This window comes from Grus americana, chromosome 3 (genome assembly GCF_028858705.1).
Source record: "Grus americana isolate bGruAme1 chromosome 3, bGruAme1.mat, whole genome shotgun sequence".
Taxonomy (NCBI): domain Eukaryota; kingdom Metazoa; phylum Chordata; class Aves; order Gruiformes; family Gruidae; genus Grus; species Grus americana.
In genome coordinates, this window is record NC_072854.1 from 100,008,008 (window position 1) to 100,027,176 (window position 19,169).

General features: G+C 41.1%; 1 protein-coding gene across 6 annotated transcripts in view; it reads right to left on the reverse strand.

The window, feature by feature from the left end:
* Positions 1 to 10,968, reverse strand: part of UBR2 (ubiquitin protein ligase E3 component n-recognin 2) — a 57,594-nt gene extending 46,626 nt beyond the window's left edge. For 4 of the 6 annotated variants that reach the window (XM_054819851.1, XM_054819852.1, XM_054819856.1 and 1 more), the window contains exons 1-4: positions 10,818 to 10,968; positions 6,441 to 6,700; positions 3,752 to 3,830; positions 2,021 to 2,134 (exon numbers count right to left, since the gene is read on the reverse strand). In XM_054819851.1, the coding sequence (XP_054675826.1) occupies positions 2,021 to 2,134; positions 3,752 to 3,830; positions 6,441 to 6,700; positions 10,818 to 10,895 (531 nt within the window). In that variant the 5' untranslated portion in view covers positions 10,896 to 10,968. Of the gene's footprint in view, positions 1 to 2,020; positions 2,136 to 3,751; positions 3,831 to 6,440; positions 6,701 to 10,817 lie in introns of those variants that run through there. The other 2 variants (XM_054819854.1, XM_054819853.1) reach the window with 1 other exon arrangement.
* Positions 10,969 to 19,169: the final 8,201 nt, after the last annotated feature.

Sequence of the window (19,169 nt, forward strand, 5' to 3'; positions counted from 1 at the left end):
GAATATTTGGAAGCTTTACAGGAGTGTTAATAACTGCCACTTCTTGTTTTTTGCTTCATTTAAAACTTATATAAGGTATGGAGAATTATCAGTCACCAAAAGCAAAGGCAAACCTTAAGCAACAACACTGCCTCCATTCCCAGCACTTTCAAAGCCATCTATCAAGACAAGGCAGAAAACAGGCTCCAATAACGCTCAACAAATGATCCTTGATCTACCTCGAACACAACATTCCATAACATGAGATCTCAATCCTCATCACTCACGGGGAAGAAACACAAAGCCTGCTCAGCACCTTAATTTTTCTGTCAGTCGCACTCACTGTGTGAATATCTTTGGACACAGAAGTAGCAGTCCACCCAAGGGTTCAGAACAAGAGTTTTCTAAGGCTGCTGACTAATGTAAACTGGCATGCAGATCAAGCAGTGAGTCCATGCAGCAGTGCTAGTCTTAGTGTTGAGATAGCGAGAACAGATTTTAGAAGGACCACTGTCACTGCAAATACAGTTACATTTGCTGCACTTAAACCATCAGATCAGCAAAAATACTACAGAAATTTGCCCTATATGTTCCCCGTAAAAAATTCTCACAGAAATTCTGTTACATAAGAACAGACATAAGTGGCTAGACCAGAAGCCCAACTAGCCACTCTCGTTCCTGAGATACAGTAACAGATACTAAGGGAAGAGTGTAAGAAAAGGACAGAATGCTCCTCTCATCTCCAGTAACTTAAGACACTAATACTTCCCACACCAAAGATGGTATCTGCAATTTTAAATGGCCATTGACTATTTTTCCCCTCCACAAACATGTTAAAAGTTTACATATGTTCAAAAGGAAATTTAACAATGGTGTTTTGTAACAGTTAGTCCAACAGCTTGAATTTATACTTGTCGTGGTTTAACCCAGCAGGCAGCTAAAACAATCACACAGCCATTCACTCACTTCCCTCCCCCCTCTAAGTGGAATGGAGGAGAGAATCAAAAAGGAAAAAAGGTAAAACTTGCAAATTGAGATAAAGACAGTTTAATAGGACAGAAAAGGAAGACAATAATAATCATAATAACGATAAAGAATATACACAAGTGACGCACAGCACAATTGCTCACCAACCAAAGCTAATGCTTAGCTAGTTCTTGAGCCGGACTGCCTCCTGGCCCACCCCCCAGTTATATAGTGGGCATGATGTCACATGATATGGAATATCCCGTTGGCCAGTTTGGGTCAGCTGTCCTGGCTGTGGCCCCTCACAGCTTCTTGAGTGCCCCCCTACCTTCTTATTGGCAGGGCAGTATGAGAAGCTGAAAAGTCCCTGACTGCTTCGCAACAACTGAAAACATCAGTGTGTTATCAACATTATTCTCATCCTAAATCCAAAATACAGCGCTATACCAGCTACAAGAAAGAAAATTAACTCTATCTCAGCTGAAACCAGGACAACAGCGTAAGAAGTAGCACATCTTTTTGCATTTAATATGTCCAAGTTGTCACATTATAAGAAATGGTGAAGATTTGTTCTCTATTTACCTTCTCCATACCAAACAAGCTTTTATAGACTTCTATCTTATACCTCCATTACAGCTTTCCTGTAACAGCAAGTTATTTTGATTTAAAAAATATGTGCACTTTACTTTGGTAAGAATCAGAACATATGTTGCACAGACAGCTTAATTTGGCTTCTTCATGTACATGATTATATACAATCTTTTTTTTTTCCTCCACATGGCAGACTCCATTCACCTTTCAGAATAAGACAGAAAAACAAAGAAACAGAACTAAAACTGCAGAGGTGACAAAGAACATAGAAAATAAAGCCTTCAAGTAGAAAACGTCATTCTAAACTTCTTAAGTTAGACAAAATTAATGTCTTGTCTAACACATAGTGTGGTTCAAATACTACTATTAAATTTCCTCCCATCTCTCATGCATGGTATACAAGACTAAAAATAACCTCATATGAATGATTTATATACACACACAGAGTTAATGTTTTGAAACGTGATGCCTCAATTGTTATTACCTCTTCTTCTGCTGTCTCTGAAGTGTTAAGTTCATGCTTTTGACAGTAAGGACCTTCTTTCCAAGCTTCTGTATCACCACAGTCACAAAAACCTCCTCCACCTGACGTTGTCATCTAAAATTATTTAAAACCAAAACAGTTCATGTGAATATACATATACATACTTGCACATTAAAAAATGAGCAGTCACAGCTAAACTACAAGAGCACAATCACAACACCTGATAGCTTTAACCAGTACCCTGTTACAATAGCACAGTGAAACCACGTCTGCTTCTATGATGGCTGAAAGCTTATCTATTTCATCAGTCCGCCTATGCCAAAAGAAAAAAAATCCCCCAAAACAAAAGTAAACTTTGAACACTCCCATTCTGCTCCACCTGAAGGCTGTAGGTTTTTCCTGGTTTTCAGTTTTTCTGAATCTATTACTTGCAATGCCATCTGTACTATTTCAGATTCTATCACTTTTAATCTGAACAAAGCTAAATCGTTTCACATAGCGTTGTTACACAGTGAGTAAAAGATGTGCTGCTTACAGTGACAGGAGTTTACAGAAAAAACTTACAAATTGTTCACAGAAGTCTTAGTAAGCACAGAAAAAAGTATCTAAAAACTGTAATGATATATTTACACTGTTTTAATAAAACTGATTTTAAAGCTAAGACCACCTCAAATTAGTAAGTGTAATAATACCCTTTCTGAACCATAACTATTAATTGATTCACAGAAGAATTCTTCTTTCATCTATTTTTGGCATACAGGCACATTCTGTACATACAGGTACATCCTACAGTATCAACAAAATTAGATGGACACTTGAAAGAACATGTGCTTACACTTTTGGATGTCACATGGACTTGTTAATTTACTAAGCTTGCAAACTAAAAACCTACATACAAAGAGTATGCCATATCGGCAAATATGGTTGGGTTTCTTGGAGCAAGTTGTTGTGTGTGTGTTTTTCCTAAATCCTCATGCTCAGTGTAACCATGCAGTGATCAGATTTACATTAACAGCAGTGCAATATTGTCAAAAACAGATTTACAGAAAGGCTGCACTGGTAGTTCTCACTTAGCTGCTTAGTTTAAAAACACACCAGGGTCATCTTGGTTTTGTTTGTAGGGGGGGGTTTAACTCATCTGTACTACTAATAGCAGTATATTACTAAAATAAACAGCATCTACAGTTTTAATTTTCTATTTTAATTTTATGTTTAAAAGCAAACAAAATTCCTGCTATTGTACAGAATTTGATGACAATTTAGATGTTTAAAGGAAATAAGTTTTTAAATAAAAGTGGTTTCTTAGTAAAGTTTTTTCAATAAATTTTAAAAATAGTCAAACATCAAGGTCAAAGCAGGTCAAAAACTCTAATGCTGTAAAATTCACTAAAGGGCACATGTTAAATATAACGTACATTTGTAAGCTTAACTGTTGTGCATAAAATTTAATTGCTTGATGTTTTAAAGTGTTAGCTTTCAGAATTTACACTCAGACCAAAACACTCAAGTTCTTGTAAGATTATTGCGGACTTGGCAGTGTCAGGTTAATGGTTAGACTTCAATGATCTTAAAGGTCTTTTCCAATCTAAACAATTCTATGACATAATTCCAAACTTTGTGTTCATCCAGCACTTTGAAATTATGTATACATTCTTAAACCTTAAACAAGGAGTTTCATACACATACAAAATTATTAATGACTACATCATATATTCCAGCAGCATTACTAACCCTGTATCGGTGCTCTCTATGAATACTTCCAAGAAAACACTCCATGCATAACACACAAGTTGGGTCAACTGCACAGTCTCTGAAAACATCAAAAAGTACAGGAAAAGAAAGAAAAGCAGCATTAAACAAATGTTTTGGCCTTTAATGACACATTTTACAATACGTAATCTTCAAATATCACCAATATGAACCTTCTCGCTAAATGTAAACATTATTCTGAAAAAGGAAAGGGATGGCTTCCGGGGGGAGGGAGGGAAGCGGGGGGCAGGGAACAAATGAAGGAGAAACAAATCTGTTCTCATAAAAGAAGAGACTTTAAAATATTGTCTGGGTAGCATGTATATTTGGGCAATATATCAATTGCCTGCAAGAGGTGACACAAGCATATCAGCAGGTAGACAGAACACAGCACAGACAGGTAAACAGTATAAGCTCAAGCAAGTTCTCTCAAGTACAGAGTACAAGCACTAACAATCTCCAGAAGATATTTTTTTCACTGAACACTGGAACGAAAGATAGCATGCAACAGATTAGATCAAACCTCTGCTTCTAAGTTTAGCCCTGCAAGCTCACTGAAGATGTCCAAGAATGCAATTTCCACAACCAGGAGATCAGAGACCATAATAAGGTCCTGTCTACAAGCACTGCTATATTAGATAGATATATTTCTAGCAAAAGGGGCTAAACAAATGAATGAGACAATTATGCATTACATTTAACTGTCTCCCTGAGAAACACTAAAAATACGTGAACCTATGCAATGCAACTGACTTCAAGGCACCTCAAGATTAAGGAAGTCAGGTTTTGCAATGTAAAAATGTCTATCAAGACAACAGATGTCTTCTGACTGTTATTATTGAAACAAGAATTTAGAGAAACGACTTATTTTGTTCAAAAGAAAACACCAGAGATCCTCTGAAATGTTATTATCAAGAATTCTCTTAATTTCATTTCACCAAATAAATTAAACCAGGTAATCATTGAAAGATAATCAGGCAACCATGACTTAAATGTGAAAATGGTATTTTATGCATAGTGGTTTCTCCAGAGGAGCCATTAAAGGTGAAAACGTCAAAGCAGAGTTATCTAAAGCTCTTCTGCTTTAATTTTTTTTTATTAAAAATATCAAAAACATTTATTGCAACAATATGTGTACAGTATCAGGTATATTAGCTCGACAATACTGGGTATCAATTCTTCAGAGCCCTAAACTTGTAGCAATATACTTACTCAGTACCATTTGCCAAGTAATTTCTCTAACAAATAAGGGTGCTTATACCCAGAGCAGAGGCAGACCTGTACGCTTCACACATGGACAGAAAAGCAACTGCTTTTAACATATTGCACAGACTCAAAACAACTCTTTTCTGTATCACAAAAAAGTTTAAACTCTCATTATTCATTACCAGCTGTAAGTCAAAGAAAATTATTAACACACAACAGGAAACACTAACAGTTTTACATCTATATTCAGTACTTAATCAAAAGATGAGACTCTGTCTTGATAGCAGCAACAACAAAAATATTCTGTATACACTGCTGAGGTTTGATTTTTTTAGTTCTTTTGGACCAGATTTCATGAAAAGGTACTACAGAAACTGTGGAAATTCTTTTCATAGCCTCTGATAGTCCTCAGCCTCCCACTCTCTAATTCTCTACCCAGATATCTAAAGGAAGAACCTAAGAACACCTGAGAGGAGATGGAGTTTTCTTAGTGGTTGAAAGGATCTAAAGTACCCACCAGTTTAATCTCATCCATCTCAATATAAGAGGTCTCAAAACATTTCCAAAACTATCTATTTTAACTGATTGTTGAAATAGAAATGCAGAAGAGGCAGCCTGCTGAGTTAAATATCTCAAGTCCACCCTGAATCAGAACTTCAGTGAATAAGGCCAGTAAGGTATCATGTTTCTAAGTAAAATTCTTCTATGATCATTCTCTCCTTGTAAATAAAGGGGATGGAAACCCAGAAAAATAAACCCTTTAAATAAGACAGACATTCCCTCCCCCCATCACTCCACCAAGCATTCAAGTGTCCAAAACAGTGGTAGAGACCATACAAAGTAACAGGAACCTGTGACAGAGAAGGTACAAACTAAACTTAAACTACAGACGATACAGGAAAGAAAATATAAGATAATAGATATATAGCTAGTAACACACTAGCTTAAAATTGAAGATTTTTAAAATACTTGGAATTGGTTAGTAACTTCCTGTATTGTTTCAAGTAAAATGATGGTTTTCAAGATCTGTAGATAGAGGTAGGGAAGGAACAAGAAGCTGGTATGCCTGTTTTAGCATCCAATAGATTGGTTTAATAGGTCATGGAAAGAGGTCTAAAATATAGGATCAACAGTAACAGCTGATATTAAACAACTGAATTACACACACATATACCAGCCCACTTCTGATTAATGCCCTTAAATCACACTGACAGTTCACCCCAACCACTTTAAGCTTGCATTTCTTTACACAGAAAACACTCTACGTAATACTAATTAATATTTTTCTGTTTACAAACTTGTAGTGTGTTAATTTTCCCTTTGTCCCGCCTGTCATGAAAAACTGCAAGGTTACTTTAAAAATACATTAAGAGTATTATCTTTTCATTAGGACAGTATACTCTTGTTGAAAAAGGTTCCATAACTTCACAAATTATAAATATTTCACAATGCTAAGTTGAACTACCTGCAAGAATATGTAGGCTCTCCCACTTTAAAAACACGGCCACAGAGATGGGAAGGTTTGTTCGCTTGCTCAAGCTTTGGAAAACCAAATGCAGGATCTTCGCCACAAAGATACCATTCCATTGGTCCCAGCAAAACGTGTTGTGCCAGCATGTCTTCTCTTTGTGGGGCAGGGTTAGGACCCCTGCAGTAAATTTTTGGTACATAATAGGCCAGATGCTGGTATACTTCTTTCTGAAGGTCATTTGCTTGCAGCCATTTCTTTTAAATTAAAAGGAATGAGAACACAAATTGTTCATTAATAAAAATACCACAGTTCTATCCATCGAGATTACATTTTAATTTCTAAATCAAAAATCCAAAATGGCAATGCAAAAAAAGAAGCATGGCTTTCTAGTTAGGCGTTAAATCCAGATGATCACAGAAGACAGACATTAGGAAAGAAATAATTTGTTTCCCTGATTGCACATTTTATCCTTTTGATACACAAAATTCTTGGAGTTGGCAAGAAACAGGCAAAGATAAAAAGTACAAGGAGAATGGCAAACACAGCATTAGGTAACAGTCCCTCTCTCATTTAATTTGAGCAAATTATCTATGAAAGTGAAGGGGTTTTGGTTTCTTCTACCACCAGAATAACTTACCTGAATTACTATTTCAAGTGTGATGTTAGATCCATGAACTCGCTTAGTCAATCAATTGTAAAAAAAACCGTTGACAGTTTTTAAAAGCTATCAAACTACTGTACCTCCTATAAGCCACTGAAAAACTCGCAGCTCTTTCTAGCTTTTTCCCCCCTTGTATATACACACCAAGAGTAAAAAAATCCTCTAGGACAACATTTGGTTTATTTCTTCCTCATGGATTACAATTTTATAAAGGTTTAAACTGTAAATTAAGGCTGCAAGTTTTTTATAATAAACAAATGGGAGCAAGCACATACTGCAAGTGTGCACTGGTTAAATCCTGTGTTACATAAACGGCCTTAGTATGCCATTTCTCATTGTAAATATGACAACCAGATACCCCCTGCCAACTTCAGAAAAAGAATCCAGAATCAACCTAAAACTGTAAATGAAAACAAAGACTTAATTATACCAAAATAAATGAGTTTGGTAATCAAATGTTACGGCCTGATTTACTCTGAATTATTTATGCCTTACTGTAAAGAACTTATGTTTGAGACAATACGGTTGTAGTAAGTTCTTCGGCATACAGAATCAGCAGAACATTTGTGACATTTAAGAATGGCTGCATCTTTGCTTTTTTTTTTTAACATATTGTAGTATTTTCATTTACTAGACTATGCTTTCTAAAGCAAATTTCATCTTAAAAACCCCAGACTTATCTGTCAGTACAGCTCTCAGTAGAATAATATGCTTTCCTCACTTCTCTTTCCCTAAGTTTGACTTCTTAAAATCATAATCAATCTACTAAATCCTTCTGTATTATCTAGCTTTGATGGTCAAAGCCCAGACTTTTTCCAAGGAAGTCCATGGGAAAAGGTTGCCAAAAAGCAACAATCTACAAGTTTACAGATAATGTCACTATTCCCACTAGGATTCAGAGAATATTGCACAAAAATGAAAAAAGTAAAGTTTGCATTACTAAGAATTCCCCCCGCCCCCACTCATTAATCTTTTCCTCTCATCATTTGTGCCAAATATCTACTACCACCAGGAACTGACCCAATCACAGTGAAACATCGTCTTCCATTATTTCCATTTAATAAGATCATTTTTAGATTATTTTCCAGGGCATATATTAGTTATTTTGCCTGTATTTTTCTTAGCAAAATACCTTTAATTTCAGCCTTTTAATTCATCAGCACATTACTAATTTCTATCTAGAAAATACACATTGCATAATAGCTACACTACAAGCCCAGACAAACACCTAGCCAGAGAAAATTCTTGTTCCTCGAGTAAATGGCTTTCCCATCCCAAAAATTCTGGGAGTAATTGCCTGAAAGTTAGGTGTGGCAACACTGAATGTCATCACACCTAAATCTCTCTGTGGAGCCAGTTCTATACACATAACTGTGCATGCAGCTTTGAAAATCAGATCCTGACTAAAAGAATATCAGAAGGAAGTACAGGCTTCTAGGACAAGGAAACAGATGTCACTCCAAGAGCTACCAGGAAGGCAACGCCAAGTACTGTTGTGCATGTAAAATTCTATTAAATATATACACACATGCATACCTATGTTGTGCTGCCTTTCTAAATCACTACCTGGGAGGCACTGAACTCCAGCAAAACTACTCAAAACTCTGGAATTTGTTCTTTAACAAAAGCATTTTGTATTTAGGCGAGTTTTCAATTTGTATTTGTCTATCTTCTAACCTGGAGTCACGTGTAAGAAAAGCTAATGTTCTACTCTCCCAAGAGAGGTTTTTATTAAAAAGGGAAGTCTATTCCTCTTCACTTCCTCCCCCCTCAAACTTAAGTCTCCTGCAGCAATTTTTGACTGCTCTGAAAAAAAACTCCAAACGACAAACCATCCAAAAAGCATTGATCAAATAACATTTTATGTAAGTAAATGCCTAATGGTCCATCAAGGTTTCTATTAAATCCACATCTAAGAGATACCAGAAGAACAAAACGAGTACAACAAATAAGCCACAAAACAACTCAGTTTACTGTTTCAAAAGCTAAAAGGTATAATTTATGTTTTTCTTAGCTCTACAAATAAATATTTGCAATGTAGGCTCATGTTCTGTTACAGATAATTTATTCTTTTGATCATTGCTCTTTGGAAGTTTAAGCTTTAGTTTCTTGTTGCAACAACTTAACGATAAAGTGCTACAACGATTGCTTTGGGCTGGCGTTTGTTTTGTTAATACTGGGCTATCAACAAAGTAATGCTATCAGCAAAGGAGGGAGAAAAACAATGCTAAACCCCAAGTACGTTGTTTACATATACAATCGGGCAGTGCCAGCAGCGTTTAGTTACTAGCACGTTGGAGATGAGAGATTTCAGAATTGTAGCTTGTGCTGGTGATGACAGAGAATAAAAATGAGAAAGAATTGACTAAATTTAACCTGGCACTTTTATCTACAGCAAATTCAGAAATGCGTTCCACTTGGAGCACGCCTGCCTTGGGTTTATCTGGTGTGACCCAAAAAAAACCATCTGCTACTCACACAGACAAGGTAATTTGGGCTACTTTATGAAGCATTTGATGGAATTATTGGGTTTGCTGTTGAGAGGAAGGCAGGCTAATCCTGGAGCTAAACTAGCTAGGATACAGCTAACTATGCACATTTGCCAATCTAATCATACCTTTGTCTGCACTGTAGATATACCACCATAATCTGAGGATAACCTGAATTATAACATTGTCTTTTATTTTCTTTTGGAAAGCAGCCAATGTAATTCTCATTGAAATACACGCAGACAGCTCTTCAAGGTCTTATCCTACCGACACACACATGAGCACTCCCAATATTTTAACATATATATCCAGTTCCTCAAATGCACAAGGGTCTATAAGATCTGGCACCTACGCAAGAAACAAAAGTTTCTCTAAAAACTTTACCCTCACTTCTCTTCCCTTTCAACTACTCTTCATAAAAGCAGGAAAAATATATAAACAAAAAGTAGATTATTCCAAGTATTACATTGACTTTACCAATACTTCCTCTGTAAGCGTCCCATTCTAATAGTCCTAAGCTTAACTAGTACAAGCTTTTGCCAGAACTACATCTTAAATACTGGGGAGGAAGGAAGAAACCTGTAACGAAACTTCAACACTACGAAGCATATTTGGGCTTAGACATCCACGTAAATTAAGGGGAGGAGGGGGGATCTTCTCACGCCGAGGCACGATTGCCGGTAGAGAGATGTGAAAAGGCAGCAAACTAGGTGGGGGAACTAAACTTCTCAGCTGCTCGGAGCAGGCGAGGAAGCAGTAAACGAAGGAGCGAGATACTGAGAAGCGGCCCCGGTCCCGCCGCCGGCGTTTGCGCCCGCCAAGCCCCACGAGCGGCGGGGAACCGCGGCCGCCCTCAGCGGGGGGTGACCACGTCCCGGCGGCTTGTGGGGAGCCACCTGCGCCAGCCAGAACAACAGGAAAAGCTGGCTGCTCCCCGCGATTGACTTCGGCTACTGCAACAGCGACGCTGGCGACAGCAGCGGGCTAAGGCCAGAGAGACGCCGCCGCCAGCCGCGGGTGCCCTCACAGCCAGCCCAGGAGCGGGACCCCCTCACGGAAAGGCTACTCGCCTCCTCCCCCGCCCCCGGGCACAGCCTCGCCCCGGCCCTCACGGCCCCACCGCCGGCCGGGCAGGCCGGTACCGCCCGCCGGCCTCGCGAGCCCCCGCTCCTTCCCCGCCCCAGCCACTTCTCCCCTTCCACCCCAGGCCCGCCGCCTCACCACGGCTATCTCCTCGGCGGAGCACTCCAGCAGGCTCTTGTCAATGGCCTGCACCTCCGGCTCCAAGTCCGCCGCCATCTTCTTCCCTCCTCGCCCCCCTCCCCCGCACCGCCGCCGAGGCAGGGACACCCGGAACCGGGCCCGGCCGGCCGCTCTGCCCGGGGAACCCACTTCCGCCCCGCCCCCGCCCTACACGTCACCGCCCACGGCGCCGCTCCGCCCGCGGGGCATTCTGGGAGTTGTAGTCTTTCCCCGGCGCCTGCCCCCCGCCCCGGTCTCCTAGGAGACGGCGCCCGTTGCCCGGGGCCGCGGTGCGGGACTCGGCGAGGGCCTAGGCCGGCACCGGGGAGGGCCGGCGGCTCGGCAACCCGCGCCACGGCCTTCTTCACGCAGTCGTTTGCCCTCCCCGTCTCCTTCAACGCGAAGCGATACCCGGGACGGGGGGGGACATTTCGGTCTCCCTGGGTGGTCCCCACGGCTGAAGCCCGCTCGTCCTCACGGGCCCGGCCTATCAGCGGTGCCCGAGGGCGGGGGGCGGGGGGGGGAGGAGGCAAGGGCTTCCCGGGAGCCTGCCCCGCACCCCGCGTGGGTGAAAAGAAAAAAATCAGTAAATTACGTGAACCTGGCAACTACAGCTTTAAGACAAACGTTATTAAATTGCAGACACTATAAATCCTGTTGCTAAGCCATCCTCCCTCTGCTCCCACCGGGGCCACACACCACCCAAGCTGTAGTGTTGTACTCAGCCTTGCTCGTTCAGGTAGAGCTCCAGGTTTGCAACTTAAAAAAAAGGCACCACCACCAAACCCAGCAAACAATCATCTTCCGTAACTCCATTTAATTTTAGTTAATAGAGGCTCTGCTTCTTACGAGGTCTCCCCGAAAACCTGTTGTACTGCCCTCGTACCCACGGAGTCATCTGCGCCGCAGCACTGCAATTACAGCTGGGCCAGAAACCAAGCAGACATGTCTGACTGTGTGTGTAAGGCCACACGGCACCGGAGCGACTGGATGAGCCATGCCGAAGGCTTCATGCCACGCTTTCCTCTGCTTGCTGCGAATTTCTGTGTGGACCTAAGTGTCATGCACATACTAGATATTATTTCCACCTCGCACCCTCTGTCAGCCTTCACAGAGATAAGGAACCACCCTGCAGGAACCTACATCAGCAAATCCTGCTGAGGAAGTCTCTGCTCCGGACAGTTTACACTCCCAAATGTAGACAATGCACAGGAGGGAAATAAACTGGCATGAAAGACAAACCAAGTTATAATTGCTTGAAGTACCAGCTGAAGGCGGCCATAAATGTTACCTTCGCCAAACAGTACTAACTTGCAACAAAACTGTGCATTAAAAGTGAGTTCCAGTTCACAGTTTATATTCCTTAACAATTTTTCAACATTCTCATAGTGGGTATACATAGTTGGGGTTTTTTTCCTTTTTTGTCTCATTTCTTTCTTCTTCCTTCTCCTCATTCTCCTCTCAACTAATTTGAATATTGAGTTACCCAAGAGCGAGACATTATCTTATATCTGTCCAAGCACTAACAAATACATCTATGGCCATACATTAATATAAGCAAGAAGGTGGGCTGCGTGGCATTGCCTGACTACTTTAGAAGAGATTTAACGTTCCCTGCATCAGGGGGCAGCAGCACACGCTTGCATATTAGTCATACTATATAAACACTTGTTTCTGAAACCTCAAGGGTTTATAAATCATTGCATTTACTTACATACTGTGTTTGGGAGTTCTGGGGAATTCTGAGATGAAGGGAACATACAGGTCTGGAAAGACTGATTTCAATATCTGAAAAAGATGGGTTTAGCCAGTGCTATAAGGGAATCGTAAAAGGATGGCCTTTGGAATATTTATTTCGCCTCATAATAGTCTAAGAATAAGCTTAATTTCTCTCTGTCTGATTGTACCCTTACTATATGCAGGGTACATATTTTTACTGTATTTATTTTTGTATCTTTGCTACTTTTTGAATAATTGTTCTTAGAACACAGAAAATAATTCTATTATCAGTAAAGCCCACGCTGCTTCTCATTCACGCGCTGTTGATGCCTAAGGAATACAGAACATGACGCTTCTTTGGAAGAAGGCAGAGGGTGAAAGCAAGCTGTATGATTTAATTGTCTCTCCTGGGCTGCCTGAAGAAAATGTTAGAAAAATCCTGGGGTTTAGTAATGTGAAAGGCATCTTATTTTACCTAGAAAGGTACACAACAGAAACAGAATTTAGACTGCAGAGCCATTATTTCAATATGAGCATAACAACTTCCTGGGTATCATTTTTAATAACTTTGGGTAGAATTTTCCATAACTTTTAGCCTGTGACATTAACTTCATCAGCAAAGATATTATTCAAATTCAGGAACAATAATTAAGGTTGAGGAGACTGCGTTCTGCCAAAAAGCCTAACTCTTCCCATGTCTGTTATCAGAAATTGAAGAAATGAAATCTAGACAATTTAATGTTTTAACAGGGTTAATAGTAAACCTTCACAGCATTTCCACGCTATAGCTGATACATTTCTGGGTCACACCTTGCTGTCAACACACGGAATGCTACAGACTATGGCTATGAAAAATGCAGATGTCATCTTGCACTGGGTTGACCCTGGCTGGAGGCCAGGTGCCCCCCAAAGCCACTCTATCACTCGCCTCCTCAGCTGGACAGGGGAGAGAAAATAAAACGAAAGGCTCATGGGTCGAGATAAGGACAGGGAGATCACGCAGCAATTACCATCATGGGCAAAACAAACTCAACTTGGCGAAATTAATTTATTACTATCAAATCAGAGTAGGATAATGAGAAATAAACCCAAATCTTAAAACACCTTCCCCCCCACCCCTCCCTTCTTCCCGGGCTCAACTTCACTCCCAATTTCTCTCCCACCCCCCAGCAGTGCAGGGGGACGGGGAATGGGGGTTGTGGTCAGTCCATCACACGTTGTCTCTGCTGCTCCTTCCTCCTCAGGGGGAGGACTCCTCACACTCTGCCCCTGCTCCAGCGTGGGGTCCCTCCCATGGGAGAACGAACTTCTCCAACATGAGTCCTTCCCATGGGTTACAGTTCTTCACAAACTGCTCCAGCATGGGTCCCTTCCATGGGGTGCAGACCTTCAGGACCAGACTGCTCCAGCGTGGGTCTCCCACGGGGTCACAAGTCCTGCCAGCAAACCTGCTGTGGCGTAGGCTCCTCTCTCCACGGGTCCACAGATCCTGCCAGGAGCTTGCTCCAGCACAGGCTCCCCATGGGGTCCCAGACTCCTTCAGGCGTATCTACCTGCTCCGACGTGGGGTCCTCCATGGGCTGCAGTTGGATATCTGCTCCACCATCATCCTCCATGGGCTGCAGGGGGACAACCTGCCTCACCATGGTCTTCTCCGTGGGCTGCAGGGAAATCTCTGCTCCAGCACCTGGAGCACCTCCTGCCCCTCCTTCTTTCAGTGACCTGGTTGTCTGCAGAATTGTTCCTCTCACATCTTCTCACTCCTCTCCCCAGTTGCAATTGCAGAGATTTTTTTTCCCCTTCTTAACTATGTTATCACAGAGGTGTTACTACCATCACCTCCTAACCTGTCCATTTAAGCACTGCTTGTCTCTGCCATAAATAAAAACCCAAACAAAACCAAACCAAAAACTAAATGGTACTTTGAGTGGGGGTCAATTAACTTGATTAGGTTCCAGTATTTTTAATAAATGCTGCATCCATTAAAAACACAATGTAAATAGGCACAGCTGAGCAAATATTAATTATGACCATGGAGACTGATGTTTCCTTTCTGAAACCTGTTTTAGAAGCTACTAATGAAACAGGATCTTGCAGACTAGAAGACTGCCTCTCGATGCAGGTCCAAGAGAAGTCACCAGGAGCAGCCAAGCTGAAGCCTAGCTATTTTGAAAGAGAAAGTGCCTCCAGCAGAGCAGGCTCCAAAGAGGTGCTCTGCTTACAGAAATCATTGTCATCTTGGCTGAGTACTGCTTGAATGTGATCATCTTCAGGGCCTGTTGCGTTTGTGACTAGGAATGGATGAAATCATAAGGTAAAGGGATGTTGGAGGGAATTTTTAAGTGGCTGGTTTGCTGGCATGTTCACTGTACCTTAAATGCAGTCAATTTAATATCACTGTATTAATCTGAATATAAATAGAAAAATATTGCATATCTAGACTGCAGGGATAGATGTCTTCTTTATAGACTCAGAAAAATAAAATGCTATTTAATTTTCCTCACATCGATGCAGCTTTCTGGCAATCCTTATGAAAGGCAAGTCTTGTGAGAAAGATTCAGAAATGTTTCTATTGTCTGTGAAAGGTTCATCTCCTAGCACACTTAAAAAACATTTTAGAAGCATTTATTTCCTTGTCTGCTCTCTAAAACAATGCTGCAGTTGTAACTTAATTTCAAAGTTAAACTATCAAAGCAAATGATCAGCATTTTGCTGCATTAAGTTGATATTACCTACCTACATCTAAGATCATCACCTTGCAAAGACATTTGTATCCCTTTAATCTTCCTTAAGTGAGCAACTCTTTCCACCAAATAAAGCATGTGTCTAAGTGTAGGATTCAGGTTTATATTTTCAATAACAGTAATTTTGATAAAACAGTTTGCTTAGCAGATACTGAATGACCAAAGTAGTGATTTTTACATTGCAAATATAATTTCTAAAGCCATTATCATTTACATGGTTTCCCTCCCTTCCTCCTCAGTGCCGGATGAGGTAGGTTTGTAGTCACCATCTCCTACATTGTCTTCAGATAAATTCAGCTGGTAATTCTTTTATTTCTGTACTGCCAATTCCAATGACAAATTATGCTGACCAAAATAGAATTTTGCCTGTGATAATGTTAATTAAAAGATGAATTGTGAATGAGGTGAACAATGACACCCAGTACTCGGTGGATTGATAAGACATAGTTCACTAAGCAAGACATTATTCAGAACAAAAGAGCACACGGTAATCTGCAAACACAGGTTATTTTAGGAATTTGGTTCAGAATTAGAGTATTAAAAATACTATCTGACAATCTGTAGGCGATTCTTTGTTCCCTGGAAGCACTAGTGCTATAATATCAGCCCCTTTAGCAATAAATCAGAATAAGCTTATTTCTTTTCCCTGCTTTGTCTTTGCATGATCTTAGATGATAGGTGTATAATATTCTAAGCAAGATGTCAAGAAAAATGGTTAAAAAAAGATATTAAAGGCAGAGCATATTGCATAATAACAGTGAACATAAGAGACATGATGGAAAGCATAAAGATACTGTGGCCATCTTCCCGTCTGGTGAATGCTCTCTGCAAGTCTAGCAAAGGCAGTTGCATAACTGATTTTTATTGCATTAGGCAACTGCAATACTGCTAAGCAAACCGATGGGCAGAATTAGAAAGCTTCTTCCACAGTGGAAATGAAGAAAAAAGACGGAGGAAGGGTTCTCACTTAACATCCAGTAAGAGGGCAGGGCAAGAGGGTGTGCATCTTCATTAGTGGATCATGTCAGGGTGATGACAAGATTTATTCTCATCATGCAGTGTCTTAGAAAAAACCCAGTGCAAACTCAGTCCATGATAATTTTGCTGCTTTCTGCAGTGTCACGTGTCAACAGTCGAGAGCTCAAGCTGGTAAGTTAAAATGCCAGCCTCTAAAAGAGATTTAACGGGAGCTAAGATAATAGTCAGTAATAAGTTGTACGGGGGGAAAAAAATAACATGGGAGCAAAGGAAAAAAAATACACATGCAAAAATGTGCCTGATCTCATTTGTTTTCACTGTAAATTCAGAACACTGCTAGTGTATATTTAGACATAGCAGTTAATACAAAGAGGTCTGTGAGCTGGTACCAAAAAAGCTGACGTTTGTGGCGCACGGGTGGTCAGCTTTGACACCTAGGAAGGTGCAAGCACCACTTGAAATTTTTGCTGTAGCTAACGCCCTTCCCCCCTGCTTATTCACTGATGCCAATGAACATACTGGCTTGTGTTGCAACCTTCCCCTTAGCAGGCCTTTCTTTTGTGTGGTTGACTATTTTTCAAGCTTCAACAAAATTATCCTTGAAACTTCTGCCACTTGCATTTGTGGGGCAAACAAAGAGAAAGGAAGGAGGGTATACAGACAAGTAGCCACCCATATGAAGTGTAATTGTCTACGCTATGTTGCTGTAGGACCAGACTTTTAAAACCCTCGCACCGAGAAAGAGCAGTCATGGTATTTAGCATCAACTGTGGCACAAGAAAGTGCACCATCAAAGTTGAGACACCTCAACCTGTTATAGTGGGTGTAGGCTATGGTGAAGTCGGTAGGTTAAGCAGTGCTGCTACAACAGAAGAGGACCTTCTGAGCCATGACCGCTTTGGTGGCTGCCTTGCAGGAGTCTCGGTCTTGAGCAGAAGGACAAATCTTGCTTTTCCATATTCGCAGCACTAGGTGGCAATACGCTGCACAGGCATGGCAGTGCAGAAGTCCTCTTCTGCTGCTTCCACTCCAAGCCCTCGCCAGCTCCCACTCGCTCCAGTCTGCAACCGGAAGGGTGTGGGTGGTGGGACTGGAGGAGCCGTCCGACTTCAGAGTTTTTTTTCTCTCAAATCAGGCTTTAACTGCTTAGTGACTGCTACTTAGGAAAATTCAAAACATTTTTGGAATGACTCAGGTATTAGAAGATGAGAAATGTGCTGTGCAATGCCTGGGGGCCATGGACAGGGCCTTGGGTGGTAGGAGAGGCAGTAGAGGAGAAAAGCGGGAGTGGCCGAGGAGTCGCCCGCAGAGGTGGACGGCAGGACGAGTGCAGCTGCAGTCATCCTTTGGCAGAAGAAACTGGAGCAACCTCCTCTAGCAAGGCCCTGCCTACAGCACCGCAGAGGAGTTTCTGGGTGTCATGAACAGCTGCGCACCGCCATGGTGACACTCAATGACATTGCTTGTTCTCGGCTGATAGAGATAAGAACTGATACCGAACTGGTGGAGGAAGATTTCTTGGCTCCGCCTGAAACCATGTTTATGTGCAGTTACGCAGGGGATGCACAGAGGAAACGGGAACGTACAGCCCACAGGCAAAGGCAGGGTGGATGAAAATTTATCTGGGAGTAAGAAAACGCTTTGAACGAGTGAACCAACTCTTCTTCTTTTCCCCTTCATTCGCACAACGAAGCAATTTTAAATTAGAACAGGTTGTAACAGATTTAATTTAGATCACCATGGTGCCTAGTGTAATGCTACAGTGTTTTCTAGTTTATCTTTCCCCCTAATTTTAAAGGGCTAAACAGTTTTTAAATTGTGAATTTGTTATAGAATGTATGGCTGCTAGACAGTCCTAACCAATTAGAAATTTTTTACTGCACCATGATTAATTTTGTTAGATAAAACTACTGAAATACAACTGAAGGTAGAAATAAAAAGCATTTAAGTGCTGTACAGCCATGATTTACTCTTCAGAGATGCATTTAATGCTGTCTCCAGCAGAACAGCTTCATCCATTTTCCAAACATTCATTTGTTTATTTCAAGATTAGTCTCAGTTATAAACAGACATTAAATCACCTCCAGGCCCTAATACATTGTAATGAAGTATTGTAAACCATGTAGTATGTTGGTTTAAACAATGTAATCAGAAAGCAACAAAACCATTTTCTCCTGGTTCTTGCTGGCTCCCTGACTTCTTCTGTCTGTTCAAAGAAAAGTTCTTTTTAGTCTGTAAATGTCAAGGTCAATCAGAGGTCAAGTTTGTGCTTTTGAGCCGTGGTTCTTTTCAGGTTATTGGCTTTGTTTTATTACTGAAAGGAACCATCCATTTTGGCATATAGAGCAAAGAAGTCATGTAATCCTATTAAATACAAAACCAACATGTACAAATAATGGTGAGGGTTTGACAATCGCACAAAAGCCTCCTTTTTCTGCCCACGGTTAAGCCTGCGCTGAGTAATTAATGGTCCTTCTATGAGCCTGTCTACACTGGGAAAACTGCCTAACTAGTTTTCAAAACACTCGCTCAAAAACGGGTTAGAAGCACAGGCGAGAGCCCCTTTTAGGCAAGCTGGTGTCTCACTACTGCGATGCTCAGGAATGGGGGGGACAGAAGCGGCTACCTGTCGCCTTCCACCTCGGAGCAGAAAATGGCACAGAGGGAGACAGGCACAATCTTAGGCAGAGGATCCTTGGAAGCAGAGAGACTTGAATTAACAAGGAAGAAGGAGGGAAGCATCTGTAGAGAGTTAAGGATGAAAGGAGGCGCTTTAAGTTATTAGAAAATAAACTTGCTTCGTTGGCAGTAGAGAGAAGAAGTGGAAAGCCGGGGTTACAGCACGCAAGTTGAGATGTAACTGGATCATTATGTACTGGGCACAAAATCT